At 37.0% G+C, this 19,680-nt stretch overlaps 1 protein-coding gene across 1 annotated transcript in view; it reads right to left on the reverse strand.

Moving 5' to 3' along the window:
• Positions 1 to 19,680, reverse strand: part of NRG1 (neuregulin 1) — a 215,602-nt gene that overhangs the window by 141,496 nt on the left and 54,426 nt on the right. Inside the window, exons 3-5 of the mRNA XM_024765024.1 lie at positions 16,174 to 16,295; positions 6,023 to 6,073; positions 3,670 to 3,720 (exon numbers count right to left, since the gene is read on the reverse strand). Of these exons, the coding sequence (XP_024620792.1) occupies positions 3,670 to 3,720; positions 6,023 to 6,073; positions 16,174 to 16,295 (224 nt within the window). The remainder of the gene's footprint in view (positions 1 to 3,669; positions 3,721 to 6,022; positions 6,074 to 16,173; positions 16,296 to 19,680) is intronic.

Raw genomic sequence — 19,680 nt, forward strand, 5'->3', positions numbered from 1 at the left:
CTACTAACTGTTTTATAAATTTCAAGTTCTTTTCTACAACCTGTCACGTGTAATAGGACACTCATTGAGCAAATTATTTATATGTTTTAAGTCACAGACGCCTCATTTACAAAAGAGTAAAATAAAATAAAGGAAAATAATGCTAATCTTTACCAGGAGATTATTATAAGAAACTTTTAAAAAATTTATAAATTAATAACCCTAAAGAGTGAAAGTATAATGCAAATTCCCAAATTCAAAAAGGAAGTAGTTAAAATTTGCCTTACAAAAGGAAGGATTAGTAACTTTGCTATTTCACCCATATTTATAAAATGCTAGGAAAAATAAATAGAAAGAGGGCAAAAATGATACAGCGTTTGCAGAGGAAACATAAATCTCTTAAAATCTCCAGTCAAGAATGATTTCTGAATCGTTACAGTGACTTTAAAAATATTATTTAAAAAATTTTAGATTAGAAAAATATTTTTCAAAATTTCTGACTAGCATTTCATGACATGGGAAAAACACTTATGGTTCATTAAATAGATAGAAGGCGGAGAAGTAAAAAGCCAGAAGGAAGAATACCGATTCGAAGAAAATATACTAAAATACTAGCAATAGTATTTTGGATAGGTAGGTAGGCAGTTTTAATTTTCTTCTTTTCGTTTTTTTTTCTACTCCAATATGAGTTACAGAGGAGAAAAGGAGAACTTGAAGGGCTGCAGTGATCAGGGAAGGATACCACAGAAGACACCTGGCATACCAGACAGGGTTCTGAGCAGGGCCACGAACATGAACTACCACTGATAAACCCTCCCAAGATTTACCCAGAGGTGAGATGTTCTCAGAACCAGCACTGACAGTTAAGGGGACGTTTCCCTACAAAGGTGTGCACACTTGTACCGAAAGAACCGAAAAGTAATAAGGCTCCCTCACCCTTTTTTAACACCGACGCCCAAAGCACACCAAATCTTTCGAATACACAACAGGTTTGCTGAATCCGTACTACTTCAGAAAGGGTTTTCAAAATTCACTTCACAAAAAACACCAATGTCAACAGTTCAAAGAATGGAGGCCACACACACGATTACATTGTAATAGCACAGGTTGCTTTTCACATACGGGGATTTACACGTCTCCTTCCTGGCTGAAACACAGTGAAAAGAAACCTATTCAGGGCTGATTATTTCTGACCCATGTGAACTTATCCAAGGCCTTTGACTCTTTTATATATTTTGAATTTTTAAGTCCAGTTTATTGCGATTGCTGGTTCCTCAAGTTTCAGCTCCAGCCTTCACTAAGCTGTGTTTCCATCACAGCTCTACTCCAGTGCAGAATTCCCCTGAATGCAGCCTTTGGAGGAGCCGAGTACCTCATGCTGCTCTCTCTGTTCTCACCAAGACTAGACTTAGGATCCTGCCACGATTGGTTTATATTTCCAAAGTACAGAGTATATTTTCACGAGATTAAAAAATGTATTCATACTAACACAACATTGCAGAGCAACTATACTCCAATAAAATTAATTTTAAAAAACTGGCCAAATCATAGAGTCTATTTAAATATCCTATTTCCATGGAAAACAGGGTAAATAAATAAACCAAAGCTTTATAAATGGAAGCAAATATTGTATTGTACCCTATACTATGAGTTGGTGGAGAAAAACATTTTTCAAGTCTCTTGTAGTAATAATATGTGAGTGAACTTATCAAAATGGATGACACGCACACTCCATGCATGAAGTATATCACTCTTTCAGGGACGTGATTAAATTTCATCTCCTGGATCACTGGGAAGGTGAGGGCATGAATCTTTCAGTGGTGTACAAGGGGATGATCACTTATTTCCTGAATTTTTCTTCCTCTTCCAGTTACGATTTGGCACAGGAATTATAGAAGTTGTGTCTCTTTTATTACATGTTTACTTACTTCTGGGACAAAACAAAGCTGTGCTCTTAAGTTATCACAAATAGAATTCAACCGTAGAGAAAAAATAAAAAGTATTCATTAATCAGTTCAGCAGTATTTACTGAGAGCCCACCATGAGTGGGGAGTGATGTATGGTACACTGAAATATTTTAACATAAAGGTACACAAAGCCTTCGTTCTTACTTTTAAATCTTTACCAAATACAAGGAACGAATTCTGCTGAGAGTTAGAGATCAGAGTCAGATTTCAAAATTATTTCTCTCTCAACAGTAGTATTGCAGTGAATAGAAATGTAAACTGAGAGATTCATTTCAGTTCCCTAAGTATTTCTTCCATTCCCAAACTACTCGGATATGTTTAAGGATCGCCTCCATTGCCCCATTAATGATAGCATGAAGGGTTCCAATTACAAGAGTTTCAATAACTTTCTTCAATGAATCATGCAGGGGAGAAATTATTCCCAGACAAAAGGCCAGAAAGAAAACCCTAGTATTTGCTTTTATATAATAAACACTCAAAAATAGAAAACAAAGATCATGATTCCTCAATGCTGGTTAGCTAAAATCTACATAATTATACTAATCTTTTTGTAAGTAGAATTAAATAGCAAATATTCAAACTCCCCAGAAGGGATTATCATTTTGGAGTATGTAATGAGTGTCCTTAGGGGAAGCCGATCTACTCCTAGCATTTCATTTCCTGTTGATCTTACTAGATTGTTGCCATCAGTGCAGTTAAACGATGCTTCATCTAGCTAAAGTATAGCCAAAACATCATCCTTCATGCAATAAAAAATATGTGTACCTTGTTTCGTTACAGCCTGGGTACCACCAACCCAAAGAGAATGGTTTTAGAACCAAACTGGATATTTAAACAGACTGGGAAAACTACTGAAGTTGCCAAAAGTAAATACTTTCTTTTCAAGTATTTTCTACCATGCTGATAACCAAAGGAAATTGTTCATTAAACACGCTCTCCAGGAGAAAGACTGGAGTTATAAGTTTTATTTTCAAGGCCTGATAAATGCCCCTGTTGCATATCAAAATTTAATTCTACGCTATTCACAATTTATCAGTATCAAAACTATTTTTACTAGTCCTTGCTAACTTCTTAAGTTCCCCTGACACGGCACAAAGCACCAATCAATCTAAACAGTTGTAGACCTCCATAAACACAAAGCACATTTCACATTAAACACAGGAAAACGAATCTGAGATCTTGCCTAGGGACTTGCTTTCAAACATTTTCATAATTAGTCACTTGCTATAGAATTTGAATTGAGGGCATCTATGTATAGTTTCCTTACTCCATCACAGCAGACTTTATATGAGAACTGAGGTGCTTTGGAATAGAGGCCCCAAACAGCTGAGTATCATGCCTTAGGCAGTTGCTGAAGGCATCAAGACACACTTAAAAAAGAAAAGCAAAGAAACAACCCACAATGTTCTCGATTGCTCACCCAGAACTAGGCCTCAGAGGCTACGTGGCTATTTTCCAATATTTGAAGACATTACATTATCCTAAAACGACTACATATGTGGTATCTTTTAATATCCACATGTATCTCAGGGGGAGGGGATATCTGGTCGACCCCAACCATAGCAGGAGGTCATTTCTATTCCAAACAGCAAATACCATCCTGTTCCCAAACTTGATACCCCATCCCTCAATAAGGGCAGGGGCGAGACATGAACATAATCTTGGGACGCAGATAATTGTCTTGGGTTAAAAACTAGTGAACAGAATATATAAATATACTTACATGAAGAAGTATTTGCTCCTTCTGTTGACACTGATATTCTAATGGGAGACTCTATAAAACATAAAAGTGGAATGAAGCTTTACTGAGTCATGCCACTTGGATTCTTAAATTAGAAATTCTGCCAGCCTTGGGTATCATCTAGAAAAAGAGGCCTAGAAGATGGTGCAACAGAAAAGGTGAAAGCATCTCAAAGTCAAAGGGAGATATATGCAATATTCAAAGACCACAAAGGAATGTTTCTGTAGGCCAGACCCAAAGGCTTTAGAAAGAGATGCAAAAGGGGCTGGTCCATCTGCAAAGATACCCGCAACACACCAAGTGCTGCTCCAATTTCCTAAAACCACTACTCTGAACGGATCCACACTCCAGGTGAGACAGATAATTCCTTCTCTTAGGTCGGTCTTGATTTTAAGAAACATGAAACCAAAGAGGACAATCCTCATTTTCAGAGAGAGAATGAAAGGCAACTTTCATGCTTAGAGGGGGAAAAAAAAGAAGAAGAAGAAGAAGAATGACAATATTTTCAGGCGAACCACTCTGCATAGACATCTTGGCCAAATGTGGTGCTGACTAAAGTCCATGCAAGTCCACTAGAGCCATTACTTCGGGATTGAATAAAACGTGCTAAATAAATACATAATACGATCATGGGGGAGGTACAGTAGCATGACTCTCTTAGGTAGCAAGGATAAAGGAAGGAAAGCCAGTACTTAAGTAAAGCAGAGCATAAAACATACCTCATGCAGAAAAAAAGCATGGGACCTAAGGGTTTTTATGAGTAAGAAATAAGAACAACTCAGTATCAAACAAGGATTCTTCGCAACCAGAAATTCAGCAACCAGAAAGTTATAAAGATTCAAGTCATATCAGAAAGTACTAGTTACAGTCACTCCAAATTCCCAAGGCAAGCACCCCATGAATTTAAAAGCTCAGGTCTGTAACAGCATCTACTGGGGTTGGATAATGAAGTCCTTACATTAAAGAAATGCCAGAGTGAAAGGTGAGGAAATTCAGGAACTCTACAAATTATTTCTTTTTCTCTCTCTTTTTTTTCTCTTTCTATTACTCAGAAAAGTAAGATTCTCTTACACTCCAGGATCATTCCACCTTACAACACATATACTTACATCTCAGTAATGACAAATTAATATGCCCTCAATACAGCCAAAGAGGTCTAGGACATAGAGAAAGTTAGCTTTTATGATTTTGTACAATGGCTTTGAAGGGAAGAGGCCAAACTGGGGAAGGTAAGCTAGAAAATGGCTGTGTTAGATCACATGGCCTCCAAGAGCTTCAACAAGGTAGAGGCCATAATGGAAAAAAAAAAAAAAATCAATGAAGCCAAAGCATTAACTATGGGGTAATGAAAAGAATACTGAGCTTGAAGTATCTGCTCTCCCACTTGCTGAGATACATGACTCAACATTTCTACTGCTTCAGTTTTCTGATCTGTAAAATGAAGAAAAATACTGCCTTGTTTCACAAATCTGTGTGATTATCAAATGAGATGTAAAAATCTTTGTAAACTGTGAAGTATCACGCGAAAAACAAGTTATCATCAAACCTCTGAAGTGAGTTCTGAATCTAGGTCTCCAAAAACTTGGTCCCAACTAAATGTTTATTTTTAAATATTCTAAGGTTCTCTTAACTATGGAACTGCAGAGGTTAAGAAAAAGTAAGTAAAAAACTTAAATTCACAGTAGCTGAATTACATTCACAGCTAGTGGAGAAATCACCGAATTAGGGTTATTACATGTGTTTAGCAGAGTTGGGTTTTAAGTAGCGAATATATGCTCAGACCACAACTGCTATCAGCAAATATTATAGGCAAGTGACAAACAAACAAAAACAAACCAAAAAAAGACCCCAAAACAAACAAAAAAGGCAACAGCATTTTAAAAAGTCAGGCCTATAACTGTGTTTTTGTTCAAGTTTAGTGACCCACAACCACTCATTAAGAGCCCAAAGGTCAGAGGTCAGACACTGATACATTATCCAGGAATAAACTCTGATGGATGAATGAGGGCAGAGACAGCTAAGAGAAGCACCTAGAAAGATATAAAAACTGAAGTTACAACCCAGACGTCTCCTTTCCTGGTCTAATGTCCCTAAGTTGTATCTAGGTTTCTTTTTCTCATGCCTGCCTCTTGGGTCCAAGTTCAGACACACAGCAAAAACCGGACTCTTTTAAGTAAAATCCGAAAAAGCAGACTGAGCTGGAGAAAAATACTGGAGCAGAAAACAAGAGCAGCTGAAATGTGGATGCAGAAGGGGTTCTGATTAGTAGGAGGAACAGCCAGCTATGATGCCTGTCGCTCTGGTTAGTAAAACTTGACGAGCTTATTTTCCTTACCTGAAGACACATACGCTGTCTCAGTTGAGGCTGGCATGCCAGTGATGATCTCTGCAAAAAAGAAAAGGTGACAGGACATTATGATGTACAGTCAGGAGGCTGGGAGCCAGTTCCACAGCCTTCCTTCAAATAAAAAAAATGTGTGTAAAGGAAGAAAGTACTGCAAGGGGACGATGAAAGCCCAGGCCTCATACATACAGAGAGCGAGAAAGGCAAAAAAAAAAAAGACTATTGGGATAAGTAGTTCTTCTTTCTTGGGCAAAGAGCATGAGATGGGCTGTGACAGAATAATTAGGAAGAATTCCCTGCCCCCACTGGGGTCAGTGAAGAAGAATACATAGCAAAGGGCTCCTCTTCAGAAAGGAAGATGGAAACAGCAGAACCAAGAAAAATCAAAGCTGGAAGGTCAAAACTGTGGTCAAAATTTTAAAATATTAGATCTTTGGAGAATTATATTTCTGTCCAAACCAAAAGCAAGTCATGTTTCCAGTCGGGATTGACGAAAAACATCAAGTTCTGGTATCAAATGCTACATAAAATTGCCAGTGGTAATCAAGATGGGTGTCTCATCATTTCAGCTACTCGGAGCAGGGCACAGAGCACGTAGGCAGCTCCCAACTCAAGGAAATGCAGAATGAACCTGTACACTTCCGGATGCACTAGCATCATGGGAATTCTGACGGTACTGTTCAAACTCTGACTTGTTTTCTTACTGCCTTTATGAGGGAATAAAGGATGAATACACTAATTCTGTATTCACCCAGTCCTTCCGAAAGGGCTTCAGTTCGTTAGAATCTAACGTTCTCAGTGAGGCATAGGTTTACTGGACGTAGAGATGCAATGGTGGATATTATTCAGCTTCCACTGTGTGTATAATTATTGTCAAATGATTTACTATTTATTAACTATTTATTATTACTATTTACTATTTACTATTTATTAACCATAGGTTTATTGGACGTAGAGATGCAATGGTAGATATTATTCAGCTTCCACAGTGTGTATAATTATTGTCAAATGATTTACTATTTATTAACTATTTATTATTACTATTTACTATTTACTATTTATTAACCATAGGTTTATTGGACGTAGAGATGCAATGGTGGATATTATTCAGCTTTCACTGTGTGTATAATTATTGTCAAATGATTTACTATTTATTAACTATTTATTATTACTATTTACTATTTATTAACCATAGGTTTACTGGACGTAGAGATGCAATGGTGGATATTATTCAGCTTTCACTGTGTGTATAATTATTGTCAAATGATTTACTATTTATTAACTATTTATTATTACTATTTACTATTTATTAACCATAGGTTTATTGGACGTAGAGATGCAATGGTGGATATTATTCAACTTCCACTGTGTGTATAATTATTGTCAAATGATTTACTATTTATTCACCAGGACAAAAAGAGAAGTTGAATCTGTTGTGATATATATATATTACGAAAGTTACTAGATCCTACTAAAATCCTAAGTATGTCATATGTTATCATTTTATGTTGGAATTAATAGTCTGTCAATCATGGAGTTGGAAATGTTCGCGATCAGTATAATCATCTTTAAATATAGTTATGACCACTTAGGGCTTCCATGATAGGACTAGTCTAGTAGGTAAGATGAAATCATTTAAGTGGCAATGTTTCTTCAAGCTGAGAGGCTCTAGGGGTAAATGGTTTAGTGGAATTGGGAAAAAAAATGCCATGTGAGATTCAGCAGGATGTTTAAGAATAAGCATCAAGTTAAATATGAGTGTATATAAACATCAGAAATGTATCTTTAGTAGGACCAGTTTGTGTTTTTTCTCACGCAATTTAAATATGGATGGCCCTCTCTAATGAAGCATTCATTAGGAAGACAAACCATTCAAGGTGCAAGATTATTATCAAGCCACCAGTCACCTACATCGGCTCTTACACCCACTAAAAATGGGATACAGTGAAAAGAATCAGCATGTGAGGGTGTACAATGTCCTTGGGACTTTCACAAGCAGCAGGCATTAAAGAAGGTATTCTGAGTAGGTGCTATGACGTATCTGTTTCTGAAGTGGCTACAACTAGCTTTCTTCTTATGGGCTGTAGAAAATAACAGGTTTTCTTCGGGGAAAAGTTAAACAGATAGCAACATTTCTATCAAAGATTCACAGCATTTGTCTTTCTCTGTGAGTAGCCAGAAGAAGATCCAAGTTTCCAAGCAACTACCCACATTGGGAGAGATGCTTTCTCATTCTGTTCACGGGACTCATCAATGACACAACAGCCAGACTGAAGTAAGAAGCTCAGGGTCGTAAGAACTGGGCAAAAATCCCCATCCTGGTATGAGTATCAAGATTCTTTCCACATTTATTTATTTTCTTTTTTATCCGGTATGCGGGCCTCTCACTGTTGCGACCTCTCCCGCTGTGCAGCACAGGCTCCGGACGCACAGGCTCAGCGGCCATGGCTCACGGGCCCAGCCGCTCCGCCGCATGTGGGATCTTCCCGGACCGGGACACGAACCCGTGTCCCCTGCATTGGCAGGCGGACTCCCAACCACTGCGCCACCAGGGAAGCCCTCACATTTATTTTTGACAAACCAAGTAGTCCCCTGTGACCTTCCAAAAAATAAACAAAACAAAACAAAAACCCCAGAATCAGAGCTATTCTATCTTCAGCATAAAAGATCTCAATGGGAAGAAAGGTTAACCATAACATTTCCTTGTTTCATTGAATGATACATACATAAAAATACCAGAACAGGAGGTTAGTACAAAAATGTATCTACATGTAGACAACTTAAAATAACCTCCCTTTCTAAAATTAGAGTTTATCCTGGAGACCTTATAAATATCTTTAATGGTTATGGTTCAAATAAAAAACTTTTGAATCATCTTGGGGGTAATACAAGCTCAGAGCTTGTATACTTCTATACTAAAAGAATTTTGCTGGGCTTCCCTGGTGGCGCAGTGGTTGAGAGTCCGCCTGCCGATGCAGGGGACACAGGTTCGTGCCCCGGTCTGGGAAGATCCCACATGCCAAACCACTCAGCAAACATTTTTATGTGTTTTGGGTAGAATTCATAGATTGAGAAAACAACCTTTTGTTATAAGGGTGACTGAAAATAATTTTGTTACAATTACAGATTTAAAAAAAATTATCGAGTCCTGAAATCTCCTTGGTTTTTATTTAAGCAACACATCTTTCCCCTTAGTAATTTGGTATATTAAATTTGTTAATTTATAAAGGACACCCCCTTCATTACTGCAAATTAATAGGGATTTAGAATCATCAAGAATTGAATACAGCTGAGCAATTTATGCTGAGTAGGCAAGGAAACATATGGAACATTAGTATATTTGTAATGTTTGAGTGCTTTTTTAATAAACTGGATCTGTTCTCAAGAAAAAGTGGCAGTGTCTGAAAAATAACACCTTCTGGAAAGGAATTTTCCTAATTATTATGTATGCATGGCTTGTTTGAGATTTCATCATGAGCACGATATACTAAACAACTATTTAGCAAAATACACATAAACAAATACAAGCATACATATATCTGTGTGAATTCAAATATCCAATTGTGTGACTCTTTATTATTCTAAAATCACAGGTCATTATTGTGCCTTCAAAAATTGTGATCAAGTCATTTTTTTTAAAGATTTAAGATGGGCATACTTATTAGCACTGGTAAAAATGATTTTGAGCATCTGAATCCTTGCTCATAATCAGAGCTTAGTCTTAAGCAACTGAGAAATTGTGAAATTAACAAATGGTGTAGAGGCAGGATGGATACCATGCATTGAAAAGACAGCTCTTTTCCACTCATATCACTCTTCCTTATTACACTTCATGGGAATCCTACATAATGCAACATACATGGAGACTACTATACAAACTATAAAACATATTTGATGTGCTTCTTAGTATAACTATAGGTTGTTCACCAATATCATGGCATTTCTAACAACACTGTCAATGTGGGTTACCCACATGAGCTAATTTTTGAAAGGGCCAATTGATCTATTAATCAAATTTTGTGGAAATATTTTTTTCTGCTCATCTAAAATGAAACAGCTCTTTTATTGCTAGGAGCCCAATTGCTCCTACGGGATCTTGGATCTCACTCAAATGATTTTTCTCCTGATTAAAACAAGAAAACCTAGTAGAAGATATGATTGATTAGTTGTATATTCTCCTGTATTAATCTTTTAAAAGACAGCAGTACTTAATTAATTTGAAAACCAATTACGTCTATTATTCTCTTCCTTAATCTGCTGCCCCGGAGTTTTTATAGAGCTTCTTAGCTAAGAATTAATGACTAAATTAAGGTTTCCTCTATAAAGACCAAGCCAAATAAGATACAATAAAATCAACATACAGTGTATGATCCGTGTGAACATGGTGTATGTGGCCTTTTAAACTACTATATTTGAATTCATGAAAGGAATCCACCTGTAATCCATCACGTAATGAGGATTGCCTAGGAGCTCCTGTTTTGTACGAAAACTCAATTGGACTTTGGTAGACTTACATAATCCCAGAAGTCATTAGCAGACTGCATAGGTTTATATCTGTCTACTGTATGACAAGTTCTTTTTTCCAAATAAGGTAGGGATTAAAAGGCATTGGAAATGACCAAAAACACATATAAATTTCTAAAATACTTAACAAAACAATTAGCTATATGTACATTCTTTTCTAAATGCTTGAAGATATTGGAAATATGGTCACTGTTTCACTCAAGCATATAATGATTCGAGGGGAAATTCACAGTTTTTTCGTATTATTTCATTTATATCTAGATGTTAATCTCAGCAGATCTAAACAATGGATTTCATTGCAGGAAGTTTATAAGATTAGATGGAAGATTTTTATGATCTGTGCTAATTTTATTCTAATAGTTCTCCGGCTGTCATAAAAATAGTGTCAAACAGCAAGCTCATCTCGCTAAATTTTTCTTTTTTTCCTAAGGAGAAAAGAAAACACAGTTTTCCATGCATGTTTCCTTCTAACTCCTGCCATCCCTCCTAGAATCTTGTCCTAAAGTATGAACATCTAAGTGCCAGGAAGGCACCCGTGTGAGAATTTAAGTAAATCACAAGAAATCCTTTGCATAGAATGAAATTAGGATAATTAGCTCACAGCCACATACCAGGATCTTTCATCAAGGCAACCTATACAGAAATTATCAAACTGTAGTTACGTACTTATCGGAGAAATGAGTTAGACCACACAAAATAAACAAAATGACTAATATTTCATAGATAATATAATTAAAATCTCAAGGGGAGTTCTACATAATATAATACTTTGGCAACATGTTCTTATTTTTAAGACTTTTTTTTTTCTAGGACACCCCTCCCCCATACTGGGGGTGGGGGGATTCTTGAGAATTCTACTCTCTCAGCCCAAGTCAATGGTAAATACACATTTAAGAAGAGATGGTTTATCACCCTGATACCAAAACCAGACAAAGATGTCACAAAAAAAGAAAACTACAGGCCAATATCATTAATGCACATAGATGCAAAAATCGTCAACAAAATACTAGCAAACAGAATCCAACAGCACATTACAAGGATCATACAGCATGATCAAGTGGGGTTTATTCCAGGAATGCAATGATTCTTCAATATACGCAAATCAATCAATGTGATACACCACATTAACAAACTGAAGGAGAAAAACCATATGATCATCTCAATAAAGGCAGAAAAAGCTTTTGGCAAAATTCAACACCAATTTATGATAAAAACCCTCCAGAGGGAACTTACCTCAACATAATAAAAGCCATATATGACAAACCCACAGCCAACATCGTCCTCAATGGTGAAAAACTGAAACCATTTCCACTAAGATCAGGAACAAGACAAGGTTGTGCACTCTCACCACTCTTTTTCAACATAGTTTTGGAAGTTTTAGCCACAGCAATCAGAGAAGAAAAAGAAATAGAAGGAATGCATATTGGAAAAGAAGAAGTAAAACTGTCACTGTTTGCAGATGACATGATAATATACATACAGAATCCTAAAGATGCTACCAGAAAACTGCTAGAGCTAATCAATGGATTTGGTAAAGTAGCAGGATACTAAATTAATGCACAGAAATCTCTTGCATTCCTATACACTAATGATGAAAAATCTGAAAGTGAAATCAAGAAAACACTCCCATTTACCATTGCAACAAAAAGAATAAAATACCTAGGGATAAACCTACCTAAGGAGACAAAAAACCTGTATGCAGAAAACTAAAAGATACTGATGAAAAAAATTAAAGATGATACAAACATATGGAGAGATATATCATGTTCTTGGACTAGAAGAATTGATATTGTGAAAATGACTCTACTACCCAAAGCAAGCTACAGATTCAGTGCAATCCCTATCAAACTACCAATGGCATTTTTCACAGAACTAGAACAAAAAATTTCACAATTTGTCGGGAAACACAAAAGACCCCAAATAGCCAAAGCAATCTTGAGAAAGAAAAACAGAGAGCTGGAGGAATCAGGATCCCTGACTTCAAACTATAATACAAAGCTACAGTAATCAAGACAGTCAGCTATATACATATAGCTGACTCACTTTGTTATACAGCAGAAATATAGATCAATGGAACAGGATAGAAAGCCCAGAGATAAACCCATGTACATATGGTCACCTTATCTTTGATAAAGGAGACAAGAATATACAATGGAGAAAAGACAGCCTCTTCAACAGGGGTGCTGGGAAAACTGGACAGCTACATGTATGGGATATGGGATATATGTATACGTATAGCTGACTCACTTTGTTATATAGCAGAAACTGACACCACATTGTAAAGCAAGTATACCTCAATAAAGATGTTTGGAAACAAAGAAAAGAAAAGAAAAGAAAAGAAAAGAAAAGAAGATATAGTTTGGCCGTGTGGCAGTTTATAACCAGAGTACCTCTTCCCAGAATCTTGAGGGACAGGGATGTGACAACATGAAGGTAGTGAATTTGCGTCCCCTAGAGCTCAGGACCTGAGCTGAGACTTCTTGGATAACCAGTCTTGATCTGAATATAGCAAATTCATAGATGACAGTAGAAGAAGGTGAACATCAGAATGGTTCCACATTTTCCTCTGGTGGCACCACAACTAAGCCCTTGAGGTGTGGGAAGAAAAGAGAGTCTCCCAAAGTACAGAATGCACTGGCCTTGTCTATCCTGGTGCCTGATGAGTACAGGCTCTGATGAGCTTCATCTGACCCACTTCCTCTGAAAAGAGAGGGCGTTTCTAGGTAGCCACATTTCTGGCTTCACTACCCTGGGTGAGCCCATGGTGGGGACCTGATTAGAATACATTGATGATTTGTAAGCTCTCTGGATCTTTTGATGTCGTCTGTCATAGTCAGCTCTGCCAGTCGGATTCTTGCTATGGGGAATTTGATTTAGGAACTGAGGAAACGATCACACAGTAGGAATCAAAACTGGAAGGATGCCTTCAAAGGAGCCATGAAGAAGAATATGGCCAAATGGAATCATAAGCAGGTCAAAGTTTGGAATTATAAAGAAGCATATTTGATGGGCTTCCCTGGTGGCGCAGTGGTTGAGAGTCCGCCTGCCGATGCAGGGGACGCGGGTTTGTGCCCTGGTCCGGGAAGATCCCACATGCCACAGAGCGGCTGGGCCCGTGAGCCATGGCCGCCGAGGCTGTGTGTCCAGAGCCTGTGCTCCACAACGGGAGAAAAAAAAAAAAAAAAAAAAAAAAAAGAAGCATATTTGAAAGCAGGAGAGGTTAGAAAATCTAAGAAACAGAAGACTAAGAACATATCTGAGGCACATGAAGGAGAGACTTGAGAGAAAAGCCATAAATTCCTGGTGTTTAAACTCATAGATACACCCTGGGTACAATTTTCTCCTCGAGTCCCAGTTATAATGGAGTTCTAGTTCTTCTCAATGGAATCCCCCTCTCTTGATGCCTCACACCAGTTTTTCAGTTTTTGTTCTTCACAAACCAAGGAATCTACCTTAAACGTTCACATACAGAGTCTGGTATAGAGTAAACTATACTGGACCGGGAATTAAATAATTTAAGACACATCCTAAGTCTCCATTTCTTTTTAAATACAATGAGAGGGTTGGATAAGGATGAACTAGTCCTAACATTCTAAGAAGAAAATAAAAACCACCACCTTATACTGTAATTGACATTCTTTGTTCTCCTCCTTCAGATGCTTTCAATAAGCCAACAGGAACCCAGTCCTTAAGGAATTTTAGTTGGTTGTTTAAGAATGACTTCCTTACAATACTACGTGAACTTCTTTTTTTTTCTTGTCAGGTAAAAAAGAACACCCCTACCTTCATTTCTCTACACTTTATAATTGGTCAATACTACATTCAAATTTGAGACCAATTCTTGAATGAATTAATATGGAATAGTAAGTTGGATGTCTCTCCTATGAAAGAAATGTGAAAAGCCATATTATCAAAACTTCAGCACCCCGAAATTCATTTTAAAATTCTATTAAATCTATTAATTAATGATTTAATTCTATTTTCCTGGGACTTTACAGTATGCGTAACTACACAAATCTAATCGTGTCCAAATCATAATTCAATAGCCTTTACCACGAGGACACAGACTGAACCAAACAAGCAACTGACAAACTGAGAACAAGCTATTAAACACGGTATAATAGAAAGAAAAGAATAAGCCACTGAAATTTTAAATTTGTGCTTAAAGTTGCATCCCATAAAATTCCAAGTGGGGAAAAATAACACGAGCAAAACTCTATTGCTTAACCCGTGCTGATTAAAAAGTAAAGCGATGTTATGTTTACTCTTATAAATTTTAAATGGTAAATGATAAACACGACCCCTAACAATAGTAAGGGAATCCACTTTTCACTGTTGTCCTTTATTCTCTGTGGAGGGAGGTATTTAAAGCAAAAGTAATGAAGTTTGATTACACTAAGATAGAGCAGTTCATTGGGAAGTCCACAGAGGACTTAGGAATTAACCTGGATTTTCCCAAGCCTGTTCCATATTTGTATCTCACTCCATTCTCCTTATCCTGTTAAGTCAACTGATATAAACAACATCAGTGTCCTAAGGAGTTAACCCCTAAAGTTACTTTTACTCTTCCCTTGCTAGCTTCGCAATTTTATCTTATCACTTTAAGAGATCAGGCCTTTGCAGTGGACATTCTTTCTCAGCACCTGCCTAGAAGCAGTGCAGTTAGGCTTTGTTTTATAACAGATGACAGGGCTTGTGAAGGCAGCTGTTCAGTGCCATAACTCAAAACAGCACCAAAGGTTTTGAAGCAGCGTTTTATTGTTTCAAGAGATTTAGATGCTCACTGCTAGCTCATCATCAGCTTCTACAGGTGACTCCATCAAGTTGTGCAGTGTTAGGGGATCGGGAACAGAGAGCCACCAGCTGTGGAGCTTTGCCCTTCCTCAGATAACTCAGAGAGGTGGTCGGAAGATAGGGGCACCTTCTGCCTCCAAGTCATTCATTTGTTTAACAAACATCCCCTGACACTGCCCTCAGAGAAACAGAAGCTGAAGCCTATACATAGTAAAAAAAGGCTTTGCCTCTAAGACTCTCTTAATTTCCAAATTAACAGGCCTAAAACAACCTGATAGGCCTAACTTTCTACTACCTAGAGCCAGATGTATATAAGAACATAAAAACTGCCAGGACTACGTCAGGATTGTATTCTGTTTACACACACACGCACACACACACACACACAGAACATATATTCATACATAATACACATATGTATGTAAATATATACAATATACATATATTCTGTATACACATATGTACATAAATTATATGTATACACATATTCTGGTTTGATAGAGCAAAAAACTTACCTGCTCTCCCTGACTAACTTAAAGTGGAGGTATAATCTCTTTCTTTTAGCAAACCATCCTGTCTCTGCTATTCAGGATGCTATTCAAATACCTTTTTAAAAAAATCTATGTACATTTCAGGTCTATTTCACATCATGAGTAAAGAGCCTTATGGAGGACCCATAAGATACTTGAAATGCATGGCTTTCCCTCCACGATTTTTGTTTGTTCACAATGAGATTTAACACACCGATGTATTACAAGTCTTACCACATACCTTGATGACTCCTCTCAGAGACTGACAAATAGCACATAGTAGGTGTCTCTTACCATTTGCATCCACAATGGTGATATTGGCAGAAGCACTGTCGTTTCCTAATTTGCTGATCACTTTGCACATGTATTCTCCAGAATCAGCCAGTGACGCTTTGTTAATGCGAAGTTCTGACTTCCTGTAAGACCAGGACCAAAGCGGTTGTAAGTATATTTCACAGAAATACAGTGACCATCAAAATAAAGCCCCTGTAGTTTCAGAGTTCTCATACTCCCCCTTCCCACTCTACACACACCATGTTAAAACACAACTGACTAGTACACAGATGTGCGATTTTACCAAAAGTGAGATACATCTCATTTAAATTATACCCTGGACATAGTCTTAATTTTATCACCCAGCTCAGCAATTTAAACAAATTCTTTTCTAATTTTTCTTATTATTCCTCTAGCACCACCACTAACCACATTATGCCTCAGAATTTTTTTTCACCCCAACGATAAATTTTCTTTCCTCTCTGTATCTCAATGTCACCAGCCACTAGGGTTAAGGAAGATAAAAAAGCGTAAAGCCGTTTCTTATAAATCCGGTAAGCACAGATACTTAATGAAGGCTAGACTAGATTAAAACGCTCTGCACTTCTTTTCCCAACGGAGTGACATCAGGAATTATGTTAATTTTGAATGGAGAGGATTTATCACTTCCAAAAGAAAGGGAATTGGTCATTCTTTAAAAAGATTCTCATTGCTGGGAGCACAGTACCACACAAATGGTTCTTAATATTGAAATAAATATTCATGCAACAATAGCACACACTTTTATAAAACTACATATTAAATCAATATTTGGCGCTCCTTCTAAGCATGGGCAGCACTGTGAATGCTTTACTACTGCACATAGCCTACAATTCAAGCAGTCTCTATGATTTAAAAACTCAGGCCTATTGGGATTGGCACAGCATTCATTAAAGCCTTTTGATAGCTAGTGGGAACCTGCTGTATAGCACAGGGAGCTCAGCTCTGTGCTCTGTGATGACCTAGATGTGTGGGATGAGCGGAGAGGGACGTCCAGCAGGGAAGGGATATATGTACACATAAGGTGATTCACCTCATTGTACAGCAGAAACTAACACAACATTGTAAAGCAATTGTACTCCAGTAAAACATTAAAAAAAAAAAAATACAGTGTCCTTGTATACAGGAGCCTGGTACTGACTGCCTGGGTTCTTGAGAGGAGGACATCAGGGAGAAAAGGCAGGAAGCAAAGACAGCAACTCAGAATTATACGCAAACCTCCCGTAAACTACACCTTCCTAATTTTTAAGTGAATTTTCTGGTCTTCTTGTCAGATAACATTATTAATCAAATTGGATCAATTGTCCAAAATTTAATTTCTACTCTTCTCCTCCAGTCTACTGAATTGAACCACCCCTACCTGCCTTCCATGTTGGTACTTTTGCTTATTACTTCTTTCTCCTAGAATGGGGGCCCCATATTTCTACCCATCAAGATATGAGCTGATCTTTAAGGACCACCTCTGAGCCAGTTCCTTCATCAAGCCTTTCATGATCATGTACCTGGAGCTGCTCTCTCTCTTTTTTTTTTTCCTAAATTCTGCCAGCCTTGAGTACCTCTCTCATGAGAATCTTCTTAAAGAAACATGGTAATCAGACTTATAGTTAACATTAATTTACAGTTAATCTTAGAGGGATAGTTCTTAAAATCAAAATTCTCCTAAAAGACCTGGGCAGTGTTTACTGGAATACTATTCCAAGGAATGTAAACAGATGTTACGCTTAAAAGAGAAAGAGAAAGAGAACAAGGGGAAAAAATGTAATTTTCTATGCTGAAGTAAGTGTTGCATTAAACAAACTTAGAGTTCTTTACAACCTACCTCTTAGTCATTTTATGCAAGTAGTCACAGTGAATTTCTAAGGCAGGCATGACAAGTGACTAAGGAATCCTTTCTGTAGAGACACGCTTGGGAATTCTATGACTGAGCATCAATGGGCCAAGACCAAGGATCAATTTAATCAAGCCAAGCATAACAAATACACTCAGGTTCAAAAATCAGTAGCAGAAATACAGGCTGGGAGGGATGAGCCTTGACAACAATATATACGGAAAAAAGGGATTTCAACTAGCTACACGTTTAACATTACTCCATTTTAAACAACTATTTAAAAAAGAAGAAAAAAGATACGTATGCACTGTTTGGCCAAATTAATATTAAAAGAGCACAAGTCAAATTAGATAAAAGTCTCAATACACCGCTCACAAGCTGAATCACATCTAGAGTACTGCATTATGTTTCAAAGCGGCATTTGATAAAAAAAAAAAATATCAATAGCTAGAGGAGTTTAGAAGAGGGTGATCAGAATTGAACAGGGCCTAGAAATCTTATCACTAGAGAAGATGCTATTAAAGAACCAGAGGTTCCACTGGCAGGTAGCTATGAACAAGATATATTTAAATACATTTCATCGTTGTTATCTGGAAAAGGAAATTATTTGGTGAAGCTCTTAAAGGTAGAATTGTGTCTTACAGGAAAAAGAAGGTATATTTTGGATGATATATAAGGAAGAACCTTTTGAGCGCCCAAAAATGGACAGGGTGTCGTGTGAAAGAGTTAGGTTTTCTCTTTGGAAAGATTCAAGTCTGGAGAGCCACCTGTCAAGCAATTCCTAACAAGAATATCTCTAGGCAGAGAAAGATTAAATTAGATCAGTGGTTTCAATCAGCTTTGAAAAACCAAACCCTGTTTTAAAATGAAAGCTTAAATGAGACATGCATATTTAAAAATATTATGAAGGGAGAAAGTGTTTATGTCAAAAAGGTTGGCAACCCTTTCTGCAGTTCAATGGAAACTCAAAATTCTCCAGGGACATGAAGGGCCCCTTTGAACTCTAATGACACATTTAAAAATGAGATTCTTCAATCCTTGGGTTTTAGAGCAGGAATGGGAAATAGTGAGAGAGTAGAAATAGACAAACCTTCTTAAAAATTATACACTGCAACAACTTGGGGCTTTAATAAGTATGGTTATAATAGTCTTATTTTACTGTCTTCAGTAGGCTACCATTTCTTGCCTAAAAGAAGAAAGTTAACTTGGAAGAATTAATGAACTCCCTTCCAATCACAAAATTAACTTTTTGCTCTTTAATTGATGAGTTACCTGGGGATCTGTGAGGGGTGAATATTTTGGCGGATTTTCATTTCTAAAAGTTTTAAAACAGTTAATTCATGTAACATGTTTAAAAAGATGCTTGAAATAGAGTAAGCTCCAAATAAGTGTTGGCTATTAATTACATTCTACATGCCTGCAATTTTTAGATTTTTATAATAAGCATGCATTGGTTTGGAGTAAGAAAAAAATAAAACAATGTAACAATAAATTAATACAAACAGTTATAAATATTAATTTCTTTTTTCTTTTTTTATATCAAAATGCAAACTGTGTTCTTCTAATGAGTGCTCACTGACAAGATAGATTCAAGGCTCCCATAGCTACTATCTCGTTTTTCTTACTTAACTTGATTCTTCCACCATGTTTTACAGGCTAAG

This window comes from Neophocaena asiaeorientalis, unplaced genomic scaffold, assembly GCF_003031525.2.
Source record: "Neophocaena asiaeorientalis asiaeorientalis breed wild unplaced genomic scaffold, Neophocaena_asiaeorientalis_V1.1 scaffold14, whole genome shotgun sequence".
Taxonomy (NCBI): domain Eukaryota; kingdom Metazoa; phylum Chordata; class Mammalia; order Artiodactyla; family Phocoenidae; genus Neophocaena; species Neophocaena asiaeorientalis.